Source organism: Gymnoscopelus microlampas (assembly GCF_963454915.1).
Source record: "Gymnoscopelus microlampas genome assembly, chromosome: 6".
NCBI lineage: Eukaryota > Metazoa > Chordata > Actinopteri > Myctophiformes > Myctophidae > Gymnoscopelus > Gymnoscopelus microlampas.
The window spans coordinates 4,094,567-4,120,389 of NC_139943.1; the positions used below are offsets into that span (position 1 = coordinate 4,094,567).

The 25,823-nt window shown below is 44.1% G+C and overlaps 1 protein-coding gene across 1 annotated transcript; it reads right to left on the bottom strand.

Moving 5' to 3' along the window:
* Positions 1-2,456: 2,456 nt before the first annotated feature.
* Positions 2,457-14,811, bottom strand: LOC311047956 (uncharacterized protein; the record flags this gene model as incomplete). The annotated part of the gene is made up of 7 exons (XM_084060906.1): positions 2,457-2,624; positions 3,193-3,360; positions 6,323-7,497; positions 8,755-9,075; positions 9,935-9,994; positions 14,572-14,637; positions 14,715-14,811. 7 exons carry the CDS (start codon positions 14,809-14,811, stop codon positions 2,457-2,459), a joined length of 2,055 nt encoding a protein of 684 aa, XP_083917032.1.
* Between the last annotated feature and the right edge of the window lie 11,012 nt (positions 14,812-25,823).

The window sequence follows — 25,823 nt, forward strand, 5'->3', positions numbered from 1 at the left end:
TTCATGCACATCTTTTTGATCGATTGATTGATTGAATACTTTATTAACAGTTTGCAAAAAGGTACAGTGGTAGTATTATAAAAAATGGTGCTGAAAGGATAACACATAAAAAAAAGAGGACTTGTTTCCACTGTGGTTCTGTGTATTCAATGCATCGAGACATATAAAGACATGATACAATAGCCTACAATTTATCTTTAATATCAATGCATTGCTGTATTAAAATGTTGATATTTTCAAAGCAAAAATTCAAATACCTTCCACAAATAAAAATGTAAATTGTGAAAATAGTAGATCCACAAGCTCACAACATGTCTATTTGAAATGGGGCTTGCTTACTATTTGTCTTCATTTACATCTTAGAAATGTAGGCTACAGATACTCAAAAAATGTACTTAAGTAGCCTACAGTACTCATATGTAGCCTACTTTAATACTGTCCACCACCGTCTATATACCAATGGAAACTTTCATGAGTTGGAATCTGGTTTTAATGTTCATTAATAATTCCAGGTGGGTTGCTGATGGACACGTTTATATCGTTTTAGCTGGAAGGGGAACAAGGTATGGTTTTTCAATGTTGTTCTAAACAGTGGCGTACCCACCATAGAGGCAAGGCAGGCGGCCGCCTGCCCAACTCAAATTTCGCCTCCCCTAGAAAATAAAGTAAAAGACTGACTGAAAAACAGGCAGTGAAAAAAAATCACACCGAATGGTGGCCGTCGAGCCATTAGCCCGCCTCCTCGTCCATTCACGCGGGCAGGCAGCCAATCACTACCGTATACAGTCAGCAGAGCGACCCTCGTCTATAGTGATGCAAATGTATGCCTTTGTTTTCATGGGGTGCCAGGAATTCCAGGTGTGGGGGTCTGGGCCATCAGCTGTACTCACCTGGCATAAAAGGGGCTCTGAGAGCAGCTTTAGCCATTCATTACCAAACTAAAACATGAAGAAGAGCATGAGACCACCGCTGAAGAAGACATTCATCCAGAGGACGCCGCCAAGACTTCACCAGCGCCAGGAGGACCTCCCGAGGAGCTGCTTGCAAACGACAGCGCCGCCAAGACCTTGGAGGTGCCACCAGCGCCAGGACCAGCCGAGGAGCTGCTTGCAAAGGACAGGACACCGAGTGCCACCACCGCGAGCAGCCCACCCAGCATGAGCATCACGGCCGTGACGGCGACGGCGAGAACAACAGCTACCAGCAAGACCACCAGCAGAAACGCTGGGGCAGCGGCCTGCTTCCCAGACCCAGTCCCAGACGCAGGCTCGGCTGCTCCAACAGACCTGTCTGCAATAGACGAACCGGCAGCTCGTCCCAAACTAAACCGCTTCCCGTCTACAGTGATCAACGGACAGTCAAGGAGCTTTTCAAGCCACTGGTATGTCCAATAAAAGAAAAGTCTGTCCTTTCGTCTATACATGGGTATGTTTTGTACCTGTTTTCTCCATACATGGGCAAAAAACAGGTTTTGTCCCCTTTGCCCTTAGGTCCCAGCCAGAAAAGCCTTTCCCCCTTTCGTCCATACATGGGCATAGACACAGGCTGACATGTCATGTGAAGTCCAGCTTAGCCTGGGTCTGGCAGAACCAGGTCTCCTGGTCTTGTTGTTAACTAATTGTAGACGGGATAAAACGTTTTTGCTCAGGCCGGAGTATAAAGAATTGCAGTAGTCTAATCATGAAGAAATGAAGGCATGAAATGGGTCCATCAACAAGAGAAATGATAGTTTCCTTGCATTGCTGCTTGTCTAGCTGACATCTCGGAGTGGATGTCGACGCACCACCAGAAGCTCAACCTGGACAAGACCGAGCTGATGTTCCTCCCGGGGAAGGGCTGTCCGCACCAAGACATGGCCATCACCATTGATAATGCTGTGGTGACGTCAACTCGGACTGAATCTGGGTGTGACCTTGGACGATCAACTGTCGTTCTCGGCAAACATCGCATCAGTGACACGGTCCTGCAGATTCCTCCTCTACAACATCAGGAGGATTCGCCCCTTGCTCACGGAGAAGGCAGCCCAGGTGCTCATCCAGGCTCTTGTCATCTACCGCCTGGACTACTGCAACTCCCTCCTTGCTGGTGCTCCGGCATCTGCCATCAGACCTCTGGAGCTTGTTCTGAAAGCTGCGGCTCGTCTGGTGTTCAACCGCCTCAAGTTCTCCCACACAACTATCCTTCCCGTAGCGGCTCGCATCCAGTTCAAAACCCTGGTGCTAGCCTATAGGGCAGTGAAAGGGACAGCTCCTTCTTACCTCCGGGCTATGGTCGATGCTTACACCCCTGCCCGACCACTTCGGTCTGCCACCTCGGGGCGACTGATTGCTTCTTCACTCATGTTCTGACCTCAACCAAAATCCTTTCATGCCAATGCATGGTTAATTAGTGCATGTTCTTGTTTAAGAACAGAAGTTTGTCAAGATGCTTTGGCTTGAGAGTGCTCCTCTGTGCAGTCACAATGTCCCCTGCAGTAGAGAAGACTTTCTCTGCAGAGACACTGGTGCCTGGAATGCACAGATATCTCTTTTTTTGGGAGCAGGCTCTTCATCGGCACTCAGGGTGTCCTCTTCCCTCACTGAGTCGTGCTCTGGGTCTTCCTCCTCTTCAACTCTCACCATTTGCTGTAGGATAACAGTAAACAATGAGAAGAACAGGTGACACAAAACACAAAAGCCTCACATTTCATTTTAATTAACAATGTCAATATCTTCAATACACATATTTTAACACTTAACAAAACACAAAGCTATTTTTATTTTAAATGTCAAAAACGGATATATTTTGTACATTTGGATAAGTTAAATAATTATATGTATAATAATATTTTTTAGATACATTTTTACATAAAATGGCAGAATTACCTCTAGTGCGGCCTCAGCAAACACTCTTCCATACGAGGGTCAAGAGCAGAGGCTGTGTGTGTGTTTCTCTCCTGGTCGGTGGTGTACCGCTTCCTGAGGTCCCCATTGATGGCCTGCTTTATCTCCCTGGCCAGTGATGATTGTCCAGTAGTATGTGCTGTGTCCTGGATGAGTTGTGCATGTAAAGGAGCAATGAACGAGATGGTGGGGTTCTTCTCCTGGGACATAGTAGTGGCAGAGTAGTAGTGGCATTGGCCTTGACACGCGCTTCTGCATGAGAGATGTCTGCGGTACTGAAGGTGGCAATGTCAGACTCCTTCTTTCTCACCTCAGGAGACAGCAAGGCAGCAGTGATTGAGGGCTGTACCTCCAGAAACCTCTCAACCATTTCATAGGCACTGTTCCACCTGGTGCACATCTCTGTTTTGAGCTTCTTTGGTTTCGGAAGAACATGAAGCTTCTGCTTTTCCTCAAGCTGGTGTTTTCTTCTTTCTGTCTTGTTTGGAGAACATGAAACATCAGCTGCCACTCATCGTTGATGATGTGCGCAGTTGCGGTGACATAGGAATCTGTGGCAATCGATGTCCACGCATCAGTCGTTATAGCAATCCCACACGTTTTTTTCAGTGACTCTAAAACTCCGGTTTTGGCCTCGTTGTACAGTGCGGGGGTGACTGTATCTCTAAAATGTGGCCGAGATGGGACGACATACCTTGGCTCCAAAGTAAGCAACATAGCGCGGAATCCATCATTCTCGATGACTGAGTATGGACGCAAGTCCTTGGCAATAAAAGCCCCTATGGACTTCGTAATTCACTTTGCCTTTTCCGAATGCATGGGAAGATTTGTCATTGTGTTTGGGATCGTTGTCTAGGTTGCAGCAACAACTGGCCTTTCTTCCAACTCTGGGTGCCAGCGGAGATTATGGTTCCTGATGTTCGTTGTGTTCCCACAATATGAATTTGTAGCTTTACACAACTTGCAAACAGTGTGACTTTTATGCAGTTCCTTTTTTCCCTCAACCTCGTAGAACCCAAAATGAACCCAAAATGTCATATTGTCTCTTGTGTGTGTTGTGTGTGTCGTTGTCTCATGAGTTTGTTTTGAGAGAAGCAGTCGCAGATTAGTTCCGCCCTTTCGCTCCGTTTGGGCGATGTGATTATTAATATGAATTAGCGTAAATGTCATTCTGTCATTTATACTGCAAGTGTACAAAAATATATCATAGTTAGGACATTTTTAATCATCATCATCGTCATCATCTTCATCATCAGATTAATGAAAAAACTCTTGAAGCTATTAAAAATTGACACAAATATGATTCCTGGTGTTCAATTAAGAGATTTATTAAAAAATATATACAGCAGTTGAGCAATTCTATTCAGAGTTATATAGCGCAATGTGATAACGTGTGTTAACACCACTGTATTAAAAAAGCTACCCATGTCTTACATACTGTACAGTCATGTTTATTTATTTATATACAGTAGCACATTTAAAAATCAAACTCAACGTGAGTAAGCGGTGCCTACTCTGCTTGATGAGTGTGTTCTGTCATTCAGGCGGTTCTAATGTATTTGATGTGTGGGCGCTGGCATTCAGGCGGTACCACTCTATTTGATGTATGGGTGCTGGTATTCAGACGGTACTACTCTATTTGATATGTGGGTGCTGGTATTCATACGGTACTACTCCATTTGATGTGTAGGTGCTGGTATTCAGACGGTACTACTCTATTTGATGTGTGGGTGCCACTGGGTGCTGGTATTCAGACGGTACTACTCTATTTGATGTGTGGGTGCTGGTATTCAGACGGTACTACTCTATTTGATGTGTGGGTGCCACTGGGTGCTGGTATTCAGACGGTACTACTCTATTTGATGTGTGGGTGCTGGTATTGAGGCGGTACTACTGCATTTGCGCTGATTAGAGCAATGGTCACCGAGTTATGGCCATTCGAAATGTTAGAAACTGCTGTAGTGTCGCAGACAGTATGTGTGCAATTTAGGTTTATTTGGTTACTTTGAAGTATTTTTTAATGATTTCATGAACTTTTAAGTAGTTATACTTACATGATCTTACTTTAATTACTTTTAAATATTTGTACTCCATATTGTTAATTAAAAGTCTTTATTCTCAAGTTTGTTACTTGTACGTATTTGTACTCAGTTAAGTGACTTTTAAGTATTGTTACTTTAATCAGTAAATATTTTCTGACTATTGATATTTGTACTAATTTGATTTACTTTTCGGTATTTTTTTTTACTGATTTTAATAACTTTTAAATATTTGTACTGTTTATAATAACTTTTAAGTAATTTTACTAATTTCAACAACTGTTATGTATTTTTACTCATTTTAAGTACTATTAAGTATTTTTACTCGATTCATTTACTTTTAAGTATTTTTTACTAATTTTAACAACTTTTAAGTATACACTTTTTCTTTTACTCACATTGTAGATCGCTCGTTTTAGTGTGTGTGTGTGTGTGTGTGTGTGTGTGTGTGTGTGTGTGTGTGTGTGTGTGCGTGTGTGTGTGCGTGCGCATGTCTTTAAGTGGCGCATGTGTTGCACGGTGTCCTGTTTGTGTTTAATTAGTGTAACTGGTTGCATATTTGTGTTGCAATCAGCTAAAGCTCTTGAGGCCGTGCTCGGACAGACGGACGGAGGGACAAACACACACGGTCAAATGTAGAGCGGCTGGCACCGCTTAAATTAACAGCAGATGCATAACATGGCACAAGAACCGGAGTGAACAGCTAAAAGAGTATCGTTGTGTACTTAGTGAAATCTGTATTATGCAGGGTGCTGAATTTAGTAATGTGTCCAGGATAGTTAAAGACATGTGAGAACAACCTTTTCCTAAACGTTTCTAAAAGAGTGTCATCTTGGAGATAGGTCTGTAATTGTTGAGGTTGTTAAGGTCTAGGTCAGGTTTTTAAAGGAGAGGCTAAATGGTGGCATGTTTAAAACTGGAGGGGACGAACTCCAGTTTCTAAATATCTGTTAATTATGGCCAGAATGAGGAGTCGGATGGTGATAAAAACGTCCTTGAAAAGACGTGATGGAATAGTGTCAGAGGGACAATATGTGGGTTTTAATTGACAGATAGGAGGACACAGGTCAGAAATGCTGCAGACAGGCAGCTAGCTGAATAATTTGTTTGGAACTGGAGGTGAGATGAGTGATCTGATATTCATAATTTGGTCAATGAAAAACGTCTCATGTCTGTATCGGGAGCAAGAGTAGTGGTTGTTGTTGGGTTCATAGAGCGGGTGAGGTAGTCAGCTGATGTACAGTATCCATACGTACAGCTTAAAAAATGTTGCACATATTTTATACATACTCAGGTTACCAAGTAGATGTCTTGTAGTTCATTTCTCAACATATTAGTACAACACCTCATCCACCATGACTGTCCTCTCCTTCCTCCTCTCTCACATGGTATCACTCCTACACTTCCTGCTGGAACGTTTGCAAACCTTTCCAGCAAGTTCAGGTTCTCTTCCTCCAACTCTGAACAATGTTTGTGTCTCTTCTCTAATTCTTCTTTCAGCTTTGACATCTCTCTGTTCTTGTCTTCCTCCAACATTCTGTATCTCTCTAACTCTTCTCTCTGTGTTGTCATCTCACTGATCTTATTTTCCAGTTGTCTGTTAAACTGTGTCTGCATCTCTGTTTTTGACATCATGATGCTCCTTTGCATCTCAGGTAGCACAACCTTCATCAGCTTTCTCTCTGCTTCTATTCTGGCCTCCCTTTCATAGAACTCTCTCATATTTTCTATTTCTTGTCTGTGTTTATCCACCTCCTCCTTTCTCTCAACTTCCCTTGTTCGCTTTTGTTTTAGCTTTCTTATCTTCTCTTCATCTGTCTCCTCCCTCAGTTGTTTCTCCAGTCCTTGGATGGATCCCTCTATGTTACTCAAGGAGTCCTTAAGGTCATTCTCAAACCTCTCCCTCATCTCCCTCATCTCCTGCTCGTCCATGTGTCTGTGTCCTCTCTCCTCACTGTCCCTGTGAATCTTTATCTCCATCTCTCTGACCTGGGCCTCTGCCTCCTGGTAGAACTTAGTGCTGTAGAAGTTCTCTGTGTTTCCTTTCACCATGTCATCTATCTGCTTCAGCAGCTGTGAAACCTGATCATCATGGCTGCTGTCCTTAATGTTGAGGAGGTGACATCTGCTCCCACATTTCTTTACAAGCTGCTGATGTTCCTGACTGCCTGCTTTAACTAACTCCTCAACACTCTGGTCTCTCTCACTGTCCTCATGGATGAAGATGACAATGCTGTGTCGCCAGCAGCTCTCTCCAAACACCTTCTGCATCTTCTCCATCATCCCTGTCACCTCTTCTTCAGAAAACTCTGCTGGTAGGACCAGGAGGAAGGCATGGGGCCCCGGAGCAGACAGACTGACACAGAGCCCAACATCCTGCCTTGTCTCCTCTGGAGAGCATCCAGAGAAGACTGTAGTATCCACCAGCACCAGCTGTCTCCCACAGACCTCCCCCTCTCTCCTCCTACTCAGTTCAGAGGAGCTGGTCTCAGCATCAAACACCTCCTTGCCCAGGATGGTGTTTCCTGCTGCTGTCCTCCCAGATCCAGTCCTCCCCAGTAGCACCAGCCTCAGCTCTGAAACACAAAGCAAAGGAAAGAGGTATGATACTGGAATACAGACATACACAGTACTGAGCTGTGTCACTTCAGTTAAAACCAAGTAATCCTGCAAGTATTACTGAAGGTGAAGGTTTAGTTTATTTAAGAAAGTCACAATATGTAATTCAGCTAAAGTTAGAGATAACAGAAGTTCCTCATATGAACAATAAAACATCTGATATATTGATATATACTGATCAATGCATCATCTCATTTTCGAGGGGGTCCTTAGCACAAGTGAACATGGCATACAATACACAAACAAAAAAACTAAATACATCCATGCAGACAGACAAGACAAGCCAAGACAAGACCTCTCCAAAAGCTAGCTGCTCCCACCCCACCGGTTCCACCCTTAAGTAGCAAAATTCTTAAATAATGCAGTTTTATGTCCCTACTGGAAAATCAATTAGCAGACTCACTGTTTGTGGTTCAAACCGAATGATGTTCAAGATTTATGAAACAGAAGTCAGAAAGACGCTTAGATTCTGACGTGTGTGGAATATTTAGTATTAAAGATTTCATGACATTCAGTTTTACAGCACATTAAAAGTATTTATCATGGTCCTTAAAACGTGTATTAAATGTTTTAACTGAAAAATCCACTCCAGTGATCCATGGCAGGATTTTCTCTCTCTGATTTCTAAAGCCTTTTCAACTGCAATGAAAAAATAAATCTTTGTCTGCGGGTGTCGCTGTTGAGGGATTTTGACTGTCAATCATCGCCTATGCTCCGTCCCCCAAAGGAATGGATAGGGGAGGGGAGGGGCGGAGAGGAGAGGGGGCGGGATTAATGGACTGTGACATCAAAGTCCGGGGGCCAATCACAGATTACTTTTCAGCCTAATTATTCAGAAAACCACAGAAAATCCACTGAATGTTCAAAGTTCAGTTTTTTGGGGTCTAATTGAGGTCATAAACTCCCCCAAAACACATAAGAAATAAAACAAAACTTAAAAAACCTTTAAGTGTGGCTGTGACTATAGAGGTTTAAAGCCACTGGAACTCCTGAAACAAACAGTTTTGCAATTACAACAGAGAGAGGGAGAGAGAGAGAGAGAGACACGCACGCACGCACGCACGCACGCACGCACGCACGCACGCACGCACGCACGCACGCACGCACACACACACACACACACACACACACACACACACACACACACACACACACACACACACACACACACACACACACACACACACACACACAGAGACAGAGACAGACGTCACCTGAGGTTAACTTCAGCTGTTCACTAAGGAGAGGATCCAGGAGATGAAGCATGCCAATCATTAGAAAACATGCCTTGTTTCCTTTTGCCTTCACCATGTCGATAAGTCGCCGTGCTTTGTCTGCCCTGAGGTTTTGTCCTGTAACGTCCTCCTTTTCTAGATCAGTGATAACTCTCTCATCCAGAAGTCTGTCCAGTAGAGATTTGAAGGTGGCCTCTGAGACTCTGTTAACAAACTCTGTTCTCACAGACTTAAGCTTCTTCACTGCTTGGTCTTCCTGGGTCTTTTTCACTGTATGACTTTGTTGAGCTGTGGAAGCATCTTGAAGACAAGACGGAGGATTCATTGCATTATTAGTGATGTAATAATAATAAGGGTAATAATCATAATAACGTTTAGACCTAGTGGATGTCATGAGAACTGTGATGAAGGCCCAAACACTAGTCAAACTTTATCCTGAACTGGAGGTGAGATGAGTGATCTTATATTCATAATTCGGTCAATGAAAAACGTCTCATGTCTGTATCAGGAGTAGTGGTTGTTGTTGGGTTCATAGAGCGGTGTAGTGTGTGCGTGTGCGTGTGCGTGTGTGTGTTTTTTGTCTGCGATAATCAATGTATTGCAAGACATTTCATCTACGACACATCACAATATCTGTAACTGAAGAACAACAACTACCCATAAAACGGCAAAAATACTATTGAATTGAGTACAATGGACCACAATGTAAACAAAGCCCTGGGGCTTTTTGTGTTATCCTTTTAGCATAACTGTACTACCTGTCCTGTACTGTTAACAAACGTTTTAATAAAGTATTCAATCAATAATCAATCAATCAAAAAATCTGGAATTATGCATTTATTCCGAATCTTTTCCCTTCAATATTCTGAGCAAATACAATTCATAGCAAAAAATATATATAAAGCTGGACAAATAAAGTGCTAGTATGAAAGAAAAACGTTTTTACTGGTATTTAAAGCTGGGAGTGCTTTCTTAATAATAAATATCGATATTTACCGTCAGTGTAACGATACGCTATTATCATATTACCAATAAGCATGCAAAATGTCATTATGATTTGAGTTTTTAGCATATTTCAAGGTCAAGCCATTAAGTCGCATCAACATAATTAGAGGAAGTATTAGGATGACAAAATGTTTAAAGAGTAACATGGACTCACTGTGTGGAGGTGTGTCCATAGATATGTCTGTCTCTGTGGAGTCTGTGTTCTGGTCATCCTCTGTAAAATCATAAACAGTGTTCATCCTCTACAACATCATAAACAGTGTTCATCTTCTACAACATCATAAACAGTGTTCATCCTCTACAACATCATAAACAGTGTTCATCCTCTACAACATCATAAACAGTGTTCATCCTCTACAACATCATAAACAGTGTTCATCCTCTACAACATCATAAACAGTGTTCATCCTCTACAACATCATAAACAGTGTTCATCTTCTACAACATCATAAACAGTGTTCATCTTCTACAACATCATAAACAGTGTTCATCTTCTACAACATCATAAACAACATCTTTAGTCCCAGGATGTTCATGAAATGCACTCAAGCGATAGCTCCTCTGAGACAGAAGGGAGTCCGCATCCCGACCTACATAGAACAATTTGTGGCTGAGTGCGGACTCGCGTCAGGATGCATGTCATCACCACAGACTGGTGGTGTCGCACCTGACCTCTCTGGGATTCACACTGAACTTTGAGAAGTGTGCGAAGTGCGTGCTCACCCAGTCCCATCACTCTACCTTATAGGTATCACACTGGATGCTGTCTCTCTCAAGGCTCGTCTGTCTCAGGGGAGGTTAGATTCCTCCCTGAGATGTCTGGCCGTGTTTTCGACTGAACGCAAGGTCCAGTACAAAGGTCTGCGGCGGGGCCCATGGCTTCGGCCATTTCCCTGGCACGCCTGGGCAGGCTACACGCGAGGCCTTTTTCAGAGATGGATGGGCTCCCTCAGGTTTTTTCGCCGTGTGACAGTGTCCGCGGCATGCATGCAGTCCCTCCAACAATGGAAAGTAGCTTCTTTCCTGTCGGAGGGCGTCCCGGTAGGGAGGATCATCTCAAGAAAGATGATCGCCACCGATGACAGCCTCACAGGGTGGGTCACCACCTTCGGGGGCCGGACGGCCAGGGGTCTGTGGAACCGCAGCATGAGGACAGCCTACATTAACTGCTTGGAGTTGATGGCAGTCTTTTTGGCGGTAAAACACTATGAGCCCCACATCAGTGGACGTCACGTTCCGGTCAGGACGGACAATACCACGACCATGGCCTACACCAACAAGCAAGGAGGTCCGAGATCTCCTACCTTGAACTGTCTGGCACGGAGGTTTGAAATTGTGGTGCGACGCACACTTGGAATCAATCGGCGCCTCTCTTGTACTAGGCCTTCTGAACAGGGGAACCGATCCTCTGTCCAGAGGTGAGACTTTTTATTCAGATTAGTCTCCGCACCCCGGGGTCGCGGACCAGATCTGGACCTAGTTGCCTCGGAGGAGAACGCAAATTGCTCGCTGTTCCTCTCGATGAGAGAGCAGCCTCCGCTGGACCTGGATGCCCCGGCGCACGAATGGCCGGGGGGGCTGCTCCGCTGGAACTGATCCACCCCACTCCGGAACGGATCAGACTCCAAGGCCTGGTGGCGTTGCTGGTGGCTCCGGCATGGGGCTCCTGGAGGTCGGAGATAGCTCCCCTCCTCTACGAGCAATCTTGGCCCCTCCCGCTACGCAGGGATCCGCTACAGCAGGCAAGGAGTGAAACCTTTCATCCCAGACCCGCAGAACTAGAATTGTGGGTCTGGCCCGTGGAGAGAAAACTTGACTGCGACTGGTTTTCCACCTAGAGTGGTGGCTACCAGTGGGGTATCGTTCAGGTTCGACTCGTTCAAAATAACTAGTTCTTTGCCGTGAATGTGAACAAGTTTGTTCATTTTCTGAGACGGTTACGTTCACACTATAGTGCATGCCCCCATCCCCTCCCCCGTATACAGGACGGGAGGTTGGGCTGTACGTGCGACGTAGAAAACAAAAACGCTCCCACAAGGGTGTTTCACACTAGAGAGTGGAGCTGCTGAACGAGTACGTGAACGAGTCAATTGAACTATTCATTGCCGTGAATGTGAACGAAGTCGTTCGTTCTCTGAAATGACTAGGTCTCTCTACGGGACAAAGTAGGGCGTGTGCGAGGAATGGTATCTGGGACGGTCCCCGGCGGTGGTCCCGCTCCAGGTTTCGGTCGCAGACGTCCTGATCTTCCTACAGGATAGGTATGATCTGGGAAACATTTTCTCCACGATCGAAGGGTACCTGGCAGCTATCTCAGTGAGTCACGTTGGCTTCGAGGGGAAAACCGCGTAAAACAGCCCCTTGTGAGCCGGTTCATGAAGTGCACTGTGTGCACATTCTGTCTCAAGGTCCCTGTTCCCCGCGTGGGACTTGGTCCTGGTGCTCGACTCACTCTCTCATCCTCCTTTTGAGCCGTTGGAGACGGTGGAACCAAAGTTTCTCACGTTCAAGACGGTACTCCTGGTTGCGCTGATGACAGCGGAACGGGTGAGCGATATTCGTGCCCTCTCGGTGAGTCGAGTGCATGAGGTTCGCTGGAGGTGACAGTAGGGTTGTCTTCGAACCCAACCCGGCGTTTGTCCCCAAGACCACCTAGCGATGGTTAAAGCCTACGGAGTTGGTGGCTTTTCACCCGCCTCCGTTTGCTCGGAGGAGGATCGGAGGCTGCACTGTCTCTGCCCAGTGAAAGCCCTGGGGGTGTATGTCCGGAGGACTGCGGCCCAGAACCGACCCAGCCAGTTGTTCGTTTCTTTGGGGCCCGGGTCATGGGGAAGGCGGTGGCATAGTAAACGCCTTCCCGGTGGATTGTGGATGCTATTCGCCTGGCGTACACTAGTAGCGGAGCCCCAGAGCCTGACGGCCTGAGAGCGCACTCTACTAGGGGTGTGTCGACGTCCTGGGCCCTCTGCAGAGGTGTGTTTTTCAGGACGCCTGCACGGCAGCAAGTTAGTCGTCTACCTCGACTTTCGCTGTTCTCTATAGCCTGGACGTGTCAGCGCCCTCCATGGCGCACACAGTCCTGGGCGTGGTTTCCACCCGACGGTGGGGTAGATGCATGGAACAGACGTAGGGTCGGTTCATGCCCTTGTGCCTACTAGGGGTGTGTTGACGTCCTGGGCCCCCTGCAGAGGCATGTCTTTCAGGACGTCTACATGACAGCGAGTTGGTAGTCTCCTTGACTTTTGCTGTTTTTCTAGCCTGGACGTAGCGGCGTCTTCCATGGCGCTCGCAGTCCTGGGTGTGGCTTCCACCTGAAGGTGGGTAGGTGCATAGAACGGATGTAGGATCTGATCATGCCCATGTGCCTAGTATGTCATAGGCCGACGTCTGGGCCTTAGTTCAGTAAGGCGGACTTCGGTCTGTTAGGGCCCTCCACTAAGATGGACAGGCTGTGCCTGTCCTTTAGTTCTTAGGGCTGACAATGGTCTGTCAGGGCCCTACTTATTTCCTGATCCATGCCTCCGACCCGGTGGGTCTGATGGCGCCTGGGTGCCGAGGGCCACGCTCCTTGGGGCGCGGGGCCCTGGCGCCCGGGACTGGGGCAGGTATTGTGGTATCTCGATTTGTAGATACATTCCGGGGGTTTATATCTCCCATATGTGAACACCGAGAGAGCAATGTAGCAAAACTAAGGGTTACTTCCGTAACCCCGGTTTTGTAAATTGCAAACGAGGTGTTCACAAAAACACCCTTCTTTTTGCGTTGGCAGAAGGAAGCTGGTGTGAAAGAGAACGAACATCCGCTTTCCGGGTCCTTTTATAACCTCTGGGGGAGGGACTACGGAAAAGCGTCAGATGGCCCACCGGACCAATGGGGATTAGTCCGAGGGAGTGAATGTGAAGCTTCTGTATCATCGCCTCCTGGGTTTTATCATCCAGGAGGATGTTTTCTTTAGTTGTTTCCCCTACACATATGTACTTAATTATACTGCACAATGTGTAGCCTACTTAATTACTACACAATGTGTACTTACTACACATGTATAGAGTCCTTGTCACTGCTGACCGCTAAAGTAAGTCATGTAGGAGTGTGTAGACAACCATCTCCTCTGATTCACATGAAGTTACCAGCTGCATCTTTTCACCGACAGTGAGGAGTTTCAAAATGTAATGCATTATGGAAGAATACTATTCCTTCAAGTATGTCTCCCTACTGAACAGGTGCCCAAACCAACCTATGTGATCACTCTCCATGAGGTCCTGACATCATCCATTAAAGGACGTGAATCACTGGTTTCTTTAAAACTGGCCTGAAAAAGCATCTATCAGAAAGCTACAAAGGGAGTTAGATTAATTCCCATTGTGATGTGATGTGATGTGATGTGACAATGTGATGTGATGTGACAATAAACCTGATTCTGATTCTGATTCATTGAAATGAGGGGAGACGTTTTATATTTTTCTCCTCTGTAAATAAAGCTGTTTGTATTTGTTGATGACATGTATTAATGTGTTAATATTCTATGCTCTGTTGATGAACTGAATACATACAGTAGGGACCACAACGTAAACAAGTCCCTAGGACATCTTTGTGTTTAGCCAAAATGTTTCACTGTACATCTGTGCTGTTTATATGTCTTGATTAATAAAGTATTCAATCAATCAATCAATTTATAATTATTGTGAGCTGTTATGTATTTATGCAGTGGATTTTCACATGTATTTACAGTGCATCTAAGTGACAAATAAACCGAATCTGAATCTGACTAATGTGTAAAACACAGATACTGACCAGTTTTTCCAGCTGATGCATTCCTCAGGGTCTCTAAATCAGTCTTCAGATCACATATCTGCTGAGCTGTAATGACAGGTTGAAGTTATTTTATAAACCATCTTCATCTAGACAGACTGAGTTTTTAATGATCCAGTTCTCACCAAGCTCTATGTATTCTTGCTTTGTCTCCTTCAGTTCTTCATCTTTCTTCTTCAGTTCTTCATGGCTGCTCTGCAGTTCTCTCTCTTTGTCTCCCATTTGTTGGTTCACATCATCCAGTTTTCTCTCTTTGTCAACAACTGCAACAACAACAGGTACAAGTTATGTCTAAGTCTTGACAGACCAGAGCCATAACAAACGTCTTGTGAAACTCTTAAACTACAAGTTTAATATGTGTGGACGATTCTGTTCTGTTTTTATCCACCACTCACTCAACAACGAATGTACATCAATCAATTTCATTTCAATTTCCTAACTTATGTATGACATATTCACTGTAGGCAGGGGTGGGTATAGTAGCCAAAAACTGTGCACAAGTAAAAGTATTGTTACTTTAAAATATTGACTCAGGTAGATAGACCAACAACAGCCATTTCTTCACTCACAATATAAACAATGGCTTTCAGGTCAGGTAGGTTATTGTGGCCTCCTGGTGGCGCTCTAATAGGCCAATGTGAAAAGGGTGCCATTTCTTCTTAGGCCTTTCAATCGGACACTATATTCATGATTTGAGGCAATTCGTTCCAAAAATGTGTTTTGCTAAATTAGAACTGCTGGTGGCACTATAACAGGCCAATGTGAAAAGGGTGGCATTTCTTCCTCTGCCCAGTGGGAATGTGCGGGCAAAATTTCACCGAAATTGCATGCTATGTTAGCCAATTAGGAGCGAATATAAAAAAAGGACAGATCTGTGTTGACCACATGACTAGTGTACCGATTTGCGTGATTTTTGGAAAGAATCTGTAGGAGTACTATAAAAAAAATGTTTTGCATAAATGGGCCTCCTGGTGGCGCTCTAAAGGGCAGATGTGAAAAATGCAGGGCAAAGGTTTTTCCTGGTCCTCTAGGGAATGTGCGTGCAAAGTTTAACGCAGATCGGTGTCGTTATAGGTAAAAACATTTTCAAGAAGCAATTCTTCCTTGGCCTAATGTGCGCGCACAATTTCACGGAAATCGCATGCTGCGTTGATGATTTGAGGCATTTTGTTCAAAACGAACCAATCCTGCAAACTTTGGAAGCCAATATTAGCCAATCAAGATATACTATGGAAAATCGGTCAGGTCAGTGTTGATCACAAGACTGTAGAGATACTGTGTACCAATTTGCATGAGGTTTGGACAAAATCCATAGGAGTAATATCCAAAAATATGTTTTGCACAAATCCTCCTCCTGGTGGCGCTATAACAGGCCAATCTGAGAAATTCGGGCAGAGGTTCGGCATTGGCATCCAGGGAGTATGTGTGCAAAGTTTCGCAGCGGCCGGCCCAACGGTGCCGGAGATTAGCTGTTCACAGACACACACAAACACACGCGCGCGGACGGACGAACGGACGGACAGGGTGTAAAACATACTCTCTCGCCAAGCCTTTCGGCCTGGCAGAGACAATATTGCAACACAGTAAAGGGGCTTACAACTAAAGTTACAGACAGTATCCACTGGCTGGCGTTCATTTGAAATTAATCATTTGACTGACCTTCATGAAATTGCAACTTCATCTGTACTGGAGAGTGATTTTTGTGTCAGTGCAATAACTATAGCAATTAACCCTTTATCCAACTCAAAATGACAGTCAGACGGTGCGTTACTTGTTTTATTAAAGTATCTGAAAACATTGGAGGTGATAAATAAGCAATGCAGTACACAAAAGTGCCACAACATTTTTTTGCTCCCCTCTCTGTCCCCCTCTCTCCCTCAGCTGCGCTCTGATCAGTGCAGTGTGTGTGAGTCCAGCGATCCCATTACATAGCTTGGAGGGAATGGGACTGTTGGCTGACACTGTGATTGGTTACATCAAAACACACCCTTGTTTCTGAGCTAAACTTAGCAAAAACGTTAGCAATAAAGCCAAAGACTTCATTTCTGATTGGATAATCATATGATGATCTAGACAATGGGTGATATTTTCACAGAGCCCTTCATGCCCCTGAGCATGAAGGGCCCCTTCATGCTCAAGTGCCCATATGGTAGATCCGGCCCCGACTCCAGCCTTAACAAAAAGTGATATACCTTCTGCAATTAGTACAGAACTCTGCTGCCAGACTGCTAACTAATACTAAGAAAGGTGACCATATCACACTAGGGGTGTGCCGATATATCGTCCCGCGATATATCGCGATACGTTTTCGCGACGATATGTATCGTTTTGGAAAAAAAAAATATCGTTTTTGAATTTTTTTTTTTTTTTACAATCATAATAATCAGGCATGCAAACGGCCCCGAAGTGAAAAGAGTGACAACATGTTTTTTTTTCGGGTCAGGTGTCATACTATTTGGATTCAAAACGGCTATTGTAGCTGAAAAGCTACAAGTTTGCATGTCTGAATAATGCAAAAACAGAATTATTTGTTTGCATTTTCTTTTTTTCTCCTCCATATATTTTCATAATAAAAAAAGTGCGTATCGTATCGTATCGAAATCGTATCGAAGTTGTGAGCCAAATATCGTATCGTATCGTTTTGTGAAATTAGTGTATCGGCACACCCCTATATCACACCCATCTTGGCAGCTCTACACTGGTTGCCTGAGCTTCAGAAGCATTTTAAATATTTTACTGATCACTTTTGCATGCATGTGATGTGAGAGTGGCGTCAAGCCAACACCAACTCGGGACTCCTGAATCGCTATCCTCCTATCTAGGAATCCGAGATCGCGTTAGTCCGATAATTGCCGGTTTTTACCGTTTTTTTATGACAAAGACCGGAAAAAATAAATCTCTCCGGACATCCTGACCGGTTGATAATGACACGGCTGTTCATTAATTATCACCGCAAAATTAGGCACATTTCAAATCCTCTGCTTTGCAAGCTCTCTCTCTCTCTCTCTCTCTCTCTCTCTCTCTCTCTCTCTCTCTCTCTCTCAACAGCGTGCGTGTGTTTCTGGGAGAGAGAGAGACGCAGAACGAAAATAGTTTGTCACACGCTGTTAGGTTACACCTATTTCCTGTTACTAATAACCAGTGTAAAATGTGCTGCATTGGGCGGTAAATGGGAGACACTTTATTGTGAAGGTAGCCTACAACAGGAAAAAGAGAGCTAGTTGTTGCTGCTGCGTACAGACTGCGGTCTCGGCAGACAGACAGAGACACCGCGGTCCGGTTACAAGTTACATTATATAAATTTGTGTATTTAACAGCCAGTTACACACAAGTTGTATCATTACGAGTTAGAATATATCACAGATACTAGGCTAATACAAGGGCACTTGTGAGTAAAGTTGGCAAGTTGCCCTACAGTTTAAACAACAGTGCAGGTTGAAGATGAAATCTAACACAGATGCGTAAATACTCTTCACAACAGCTATAGGCTACTGCAACTATGGCATCGAGGTGAAACATGACGTTAATCATAATCGTGGACCTATTTTTTAACTCTATGAGGTGGACACGTTAAAATGTTACCACTTTGAACTGAATAGCTCTATGAGGAGACGACAAGATTCTCACAACTCATCAACTTTCCCACGGCTGTCCCAACTAGACGCACGGACGGCATCCACTGTCTAACTATACAGCATAACCTCCTCCTGTGAGTGAGTAGTGGTCTATAATGTATTGCCCTAACAGGTCAGCTGAGCCACATTATGAAGGATTAATCTGAAATGCCCAATTTTGTGCAGTGCCCTTTGATTAGAAAATGCATACAAACGCAATTGATTATTGAGAAACCATTACGCACGCAGCATGCGCAAATGGTAATGTAGGTAATTAATGTATTTGTGTAAGATGACCCTGCTATATAAAATGTGTATATTATGATGGTTCATGTTCAAATAGCTCAATCCAAAATATAATGCTGTAGGCCTAAGTGTTAGGCTGTATTTACGCACCTGCTTGTCATTAATGCATAAAAATAATTATGACCGTTATTTTTGTCAGATGTCCGGTAAATTTGAATCCTTCCGGACATTGGGACCGGCAGATTAAAATCCTAGCGCGACCCCTGCTAGGAATGTGTTACTGTCAAAGACAAACACTGACACATATTGTGACCAAACATCATCTAAAAGACAATAACAATGTCATGCATAGTAGCAAAAAACAGGAGGAGTATAATGGAAGAAGGAGGAGCTATACCAAGTGTATGCAACACTAGAACAACAGGAGCTGACCCAAAAGATCAGGGACATTGAAGAGGTGCATGTTAACCAAAAGCATGGCAAGAGCTGGAAGCTCATCAATGACATTTCTGATAGAAGATCTTAAACTTCCCAGATCCGGGGAGAAAGTGCAGAGGAATGAGTTGAAACATGGTACCAGCACTTCGAAACACTCCTAGGAAATCCTCCCTCAACCGAGGAAGAGGATGATCCGATAGCTCCTGTCGCTTCCATAACCCTCCCATACCAGACGGACCATTCACCATGGAGTGACACCAGAGGTTCTGAAGTATGTTCTAATAGACGAGTTGGTGTTGGAGGTGGTGGATTTGATCAACCAAACACACACGTCTGGCAAGCTGCCAAAGATATGGCGCACAATGTTCCGGTACCAAAGTCAGGCGACCTCACCAAGATGGACAACTGCCAAGTCATCATATCAGCCTGAGCTCACAAGTCGCCAAGCCAGCGAACCGGGTGATCCTCAACCATCTCAGACCCATCTTAGACCCTCTACTGAGATACTCACAGACCGGCTTCCGCCCGGAGCAAACTGAAAGGAGTCAGGGAGTGAACCCGTCAGCGGTGATCACCTTCATTGACTTTCAAAAAGCTGACACCATCCACCGGGGGAAACTCATGAATATTCTCCGGGCGTACGGAGTTCCGGTTCAGATGATAGAGACAAGCTACAGCCACACTTCAGCCAAGGTTCAAACCCACGATGGTGACACCAAAGACTTTGAAATCCTAGTGGGTGTCCTACAGGGTGACACCCTGGCCCCCTTCATGTTCATTATAGCGATGGACCATGCCCTGAGACTCGCAATCAGTGGCAGGGAGGATGCACTGGGGTTCACGCTGGTCCCGAGGAAGACTAAGTAAACACCCCTGAAGAAAAGTGAATGAAGTGACTGTAGGCTCAATCAAGGAATCCACACCCACCACTGACGTGACGTTTAGATCACAGATGTATTTGCATACAGGTTGTGTAGGCATGTGGTTTCTATGAGAAAATAAATAAACAGCATACATATATATATAAACACGATACATTCAAAAGTGGCAACTCTCTGTTTAAACAAAAATAACTTATCTACAATATGTCACCTATGTAGTCTTTGACATGAACAAACAGTAGCAGTAATGTTATGAACACTTTACATCCTTAGCAGTGATGTCTAACATAAGCTACCACTCTAGGAGGGGGAGTGTGAACTAAACCAACAACCCCATCATGATTACTGACCTCGACTACGCAAATGACATTGCCCTAGTCTCGGATACAGCAGAGAAAGGAATTACTGGCAGTAGAAATGGAGTGCAGGAAGATTGGGCTCAATGCACTTGCCTGGAATGCCCTGCATGGGATGAGGAGAGTGTGGAAATCAGACATGGGAGAAGACCTCAAGAGGCGGCTGTTCATAGCTACAGTAGAGTCAGTACTGCTGTATAGGGCTGAGACATGGACCTTCACAGCACAACAGGAAAGGGCACTGAATGGAGTCCACGGGTCACAGACAAGGTCAGAGAGAGAAGGATAAGGCTGGCAGGGCACTGTGTCAGACACCCAGAACCAGTGGCAAGGAAACTGACACTATGGGAGCCAACCCAGGGCAAATCCAGGAAAGACAAAAAGCACCACCTACGCAGAAGCACTGCGGCGCGACAGCTTAGCTAACAACACTGGAGTTTTAGTTGATTGATTGAATATTTTGTACAGTTGTACAATAATGCTAAAATGATAACAGAGAAAAGCCCAGAGGGTTTGATTCCATTGTGGTCCTATGTAATTCAATTCATCAAGACATATAAAGACATACAATTATTATTACTATACATGAAATCCTCAGTCTAATTGTCTCCGCCAGGCCAAAGGCGGAGTGTGTGTGTGTGTGTGTGTGTGTGTGTGTGTGTGTGTGTGTGTGTGTGTGTGTGTGTGTGTGTGTTAGGGTTTAGTGGAGCGGATAGGGGAAGAATAGTGCAAATTATGTTAAAAGCGTGAAATTTGGTACATTTGCTCTCCAAAGGGTATTGATCAAATTTGTCCAAGTGAACATTTGAAAATACAAGGTGGCGACCATTTTGAAAAACATAACCACCAAATTGGCCTCCCAAAGTTGTGTTTCTTTCAGAGACATTTGTTTTTGGCTGATCTGAATGATCTTTGATGTCAACATATCTTTCGACATGCCTTAACGACTGGAGACCTGTCACTCTCAGCCCCGATAGCTAGCAAATGCTTTGAGAAGCTTGTGAGGGAATACATCAGCTCCACGCTACCTGCCTCACTGAACCCGTGGCAGTTTGCATACCGTTAAAACAGATCCACCAATGACGCTATTGCCATGGCTCTCCACACCGTCCTCTCGCACATGGACAACAAGTTTCTGAAGGACAAATATGTACATATGCTGTTCGTGGACTACAGCTCAGCATTAAACACCATTGTCCCAGCAAAACTTGACACAAAGCTCCGAGACCTAGGGCTACACCCAAGCATGTGCGACTGGATACAAGACTTCCTTTCAAACCAACATCAGGAGAATGGGCAGCATCACATCTGACCCCCTGGCCCTGACCCTCAACACTGGAGCACCCCAGGGATGCGTGCTGAGCCCTCTCCTCTACTCCCTGTACACATATGACTGCACAGCCACACATGACTCCAACACCATCATAAAGTACGTGGACGATACAACAGTGATATGACGAGTCGACTATAGAGATGAAAGATGAGATATAATTCCACAAGTCTCTGTGCAAAGCTCTGTGCGGTGAGCCCAAAACCTCTTCTGCCCGGTTCTCCTCAGTGGCTGGAGCAATTGCTCTGCATTTGCACACAGCCATGTGCACAGAGCACCAAAGCCTGTTTTTCGCTTTCCCCAAATCAGCTGTTTATTAGCGTTTTTGTGTTCGCTGGTTCCTAGGTTGCCAAATCATGTGCGTGAAACAAGCGCCGGTGTTGCCACATCCGTGAAACAAGCGTGGGTGCTCATATCCCCCACTGGTATGGTCTAGTAAAGTTAATAATAATACATAATTTCCTAGCAAAACTTCGTCTGACCACTCCTGCCGCACAGTTTACACTACCCCGGCAATATAGTCATCAAAACGTGCGGCTTGGCCGGGAATAGAGTGCTTGAAAATGTCTTGCCGTTACGCGTTACCATTGCGACGTAATACGTAAAAACGCCCATTTTGGCCACACGAGGTGGCCTAAGTGCTACTCCTCCCACACGGTTGATACGGCCCCGGCAAAATATACATCAAAACGTGCGGAATGACCGGGACAAGCTCTTGCCGTTACGCGTTACCACAGCGACGTAATAGGCAAAACTACGTAACCACACCCCTTTTAGTCCCCCATTGAAACCCATGTTTAAAAAAAAGTAACCAAAACGCTCCGCATCTGCGAATAAATATATCGGGCTCCGTTTTTGGCTCAGACCACCGGAAGTGGGTGAAACAAGCACTTGAAACCATTTGAGTAATTGTTTAGAATTATTTTACTTTTTTTAGAATTCATTTTTATTTTTTAGGGGCTCCTGTTTTGCCTCGATTTATTTTTATTTTGTTTCCTTTTTAGGTTTCGGTTCATTTTTATAATTTTTGAAATTCTTTTTTTACTGCTTTTTTTTTTTACCCCGCCAAAATCGACCACCCAAAAACCAGTTAGGAGCACGTTTCAGGCCATTTGGAGTCGATTGGTGGTACTTTGTAGTGACACTATTTTGGGTCCAGAGTCTCCAGACTTAGCGAGCTGCAGGCACTTGAAATTTCTAAGAAATGTTGTTTCTAGTTGTTTTATTCAAATTGAAAAAAGTCTATACAAAGCATATTGTGAAATGTCTAACAAATAAAAAAAGGGTTTTTTTCAGAGGAAAAAAACCCTTCCTCTGAAGTCTGGGATGAAAAATCATCCCGATGTATTATGGGTGAAATTCAAAGTGCAATAGTTCACAAACCATGCACTATATTGAATGATTGTGGCAACTGACTTTCAAGTTGTTTACTTACGCATTTCAATCATTTGTTTCATGTCTGCCTTAGCAACCGTTTTCAATGACATAGCCTCCAGTTTCTCCTCCACAGTATCCTGTTGGTCCACCAGATGTTGTAGCACTGTGAAATACATGTGATATTAAAGCCAATCACACAATCAACATTAACTTCATAAAGGCGTATCTATGTACAGCTTAAACTTTAGACATTAGACTAGACTGGCTCTGTAGAACCAGCTGTCTGCACTATTATACAGTCAACACTGATAGACTAATAACAATGAAAAATAATAATAATATTATTCAAATTTAAATTCAGTTTTCAGCTCCCATAACGCAAAAGGAAAGGCATGTACACATCTGGCTCAAAGAACAATGATAGTCTTCTTGCTCAAATGTATTTTATACAAAAGAAGACAAGACCCCCCTCCTCTCACTTTTCAGGATCTCTGCACAATCCTTCTTCCTGTCTGCTTCATCCTCTTCCCGTTTAGAATCTGCATCAAACAGCTTATGATCCATCTCCACCTGCAGATTCAGGGACAGCCTCTGGTATGCGTTGGTGAGACGGACATTCAGGCTGTCAAACTCTTCCCCGTGGATGTTGGTTTTCATGATCCGCTTGATGACATCTTCTTTATCAGCGCTGTATTTGTTGACGACAACCATAGCAGACTCGAGCGTGAACTTGAGCTCATCGAGGGCCCCGTGCATCGCGGAGTCGGGAGAGATCTGGGCCCCTTTTTGCTTGGTGACCCTCAGCAACTGCTCCAGCCCTTGCACACGGTCTACCATACGCTTGCATTGTTTCTTTAACGCTGAGGTCGAATCCATGACTGAAGGGAGAAAGGGGGACAGATAGGTTGAACTGCAATACACTGAATCTGAATTTTGCAACAACATTTTCACCATGTTTAAACACTATAGAGCATCGCAGTTGCGCAGAATCCGGGTGCCGGAAGTAAATACTCAATGCATTTTTCCCATTGACTTTTCCAAAAATATTTATATCAATGAATTTAAGCCTAGAATCAAGCCATCCAGGATTCTGGTGAATCATGACCATAAAACCTTTTTTTCTGTGATTTTTTAAATTTTATATTTAATGATATGATATACTATGTTTAATAAATACCCTTTGTTTTGCCGTTTTCAAAAAAGTTTTTTCACAGAATCAAACGTTTTATGGTCATGATTCACCAGCATCCTGGATAGCTTGATTCTAGGCTTAAATTAATTTATATAAATATTTTCGGAAAAGTCAATGGGAAAAATGCATTGAGTATTTACTTCCGGCAACTGGAAGTGGGCGGGAACTGCGACGCTCTATCTTCAGGTATGTATTATGATGTCATAGTTATACACTAATAAGGATACACATGCTGTCTAACTCGTCTAACTCAGCTGTGACAAAGATTGCCACAGAATTGGAGGCACAGCAGGTCCAAGGAGCCTCAGGCCACAGCTATATTATGATGTTATCCTATTAACCCTGTAAAGCATTGTGCTCATGACACATACTTTAATTTAATGCATCAAATACAAAGACACCATTGTCACACATAACATATCGTGCAGATTCCATTATATGTTGTACTAACAAATATAAAGCATACATTACAACTATCTGCACTTCTCAATCTCTCAGCTAATACTGCGGTGAGGACAGTCAACAGAGGAAGAGGCGGTCAGTCACTGGAGGCCACAGGTATAACTACTTGTGTTTTCTCATGCAATGCATTGTATCCACTACACTGCCAGACTTTAATTTACTGCATGAATACAACAATACCATTATCAAATGCACGTTGTTGGATGTGTATGGAACTCATTCTAATAAACAACGACCTTCACCTCTCAGCTGAGCGCAGAGAGGACAATAAACAGAGGATGAGCTAGTCAGAAGTGAACCAATCATTGGACCTGTGGACCTCAGCCGAGGCCCACAAGTCACAACTCATTTTTTATCCCATAACCCTGTTATGCCTTGTAGCCACTACACTTACATATTGTCATTCATCTACATGTTGACAACAGGAATACAACATCATAATTGTCACAAATATTTTCATCTACAGCAGTGGTTCTCAAACGTTTTTGTGTCAAGGACCCCCAAATTGAAATGTATTTGGCTGCGGACCCCCATCTGAAAATGTTTTGTGGCAGGGACCCCAGAAGATAAGATTTGTGTTAAAAATTTGATTTGCACACATTTTCTTCCAACAAGCACAGCAGGTCCAACATATAAAATATGGTTTAAGTGGTTGAAATGATTGTGACGCATACTAATTTTGCCGGGGACCCGATGGGAGGAGAAGGACCAGAGCCTTTCAAGAGGAGACAGATGTACCACATAACTCCCTCTGCAACATGACAACAAAGCATCTACTCTAACACTAATACTCTACACTTCTGCATTTATACACAATTTGTCATTGCTACATGCACGCTCCTGAAGGGTGCTTTTTTCTAGTGTAAAGAACAATGAAATGGTGAAACTCCTACATGTGCTTTCAAAGGACTCTGCTGTGCAGTACTTTAGACATTCACATTCAAGCACTTTCAAAGGACTCTGCTCTGTGCACCAGTGACGGCAAGCTCACAACACGTTGCACGCTGCAACGTGTAGTGACTGTGAGCAAAACCATCAGCACAACAAGTCTATGTTGTCCTATGTTTCTTCTCTTTTTCTCTTTCTTTTGTCCTTCTTCGGACTGCGCCCCGGGCTATAGTGTAATAACTGGCTCTACAAATACCCAACCTCTGAACCTTTGAAATCTAGACAAGACAAACTGGTCCTGTTGTCTCCCTGCTGTCAAACTATTTCAAAAATCACTTCTTAAAAAGGAACTGAAAGCTCATGGTGAAACAGTGCCATGTTGTTTCTGATGTATCACTATAGTAAGGGCCATTTAACACAATGTGGTAATCAACCTTTCAACCTTTCCAA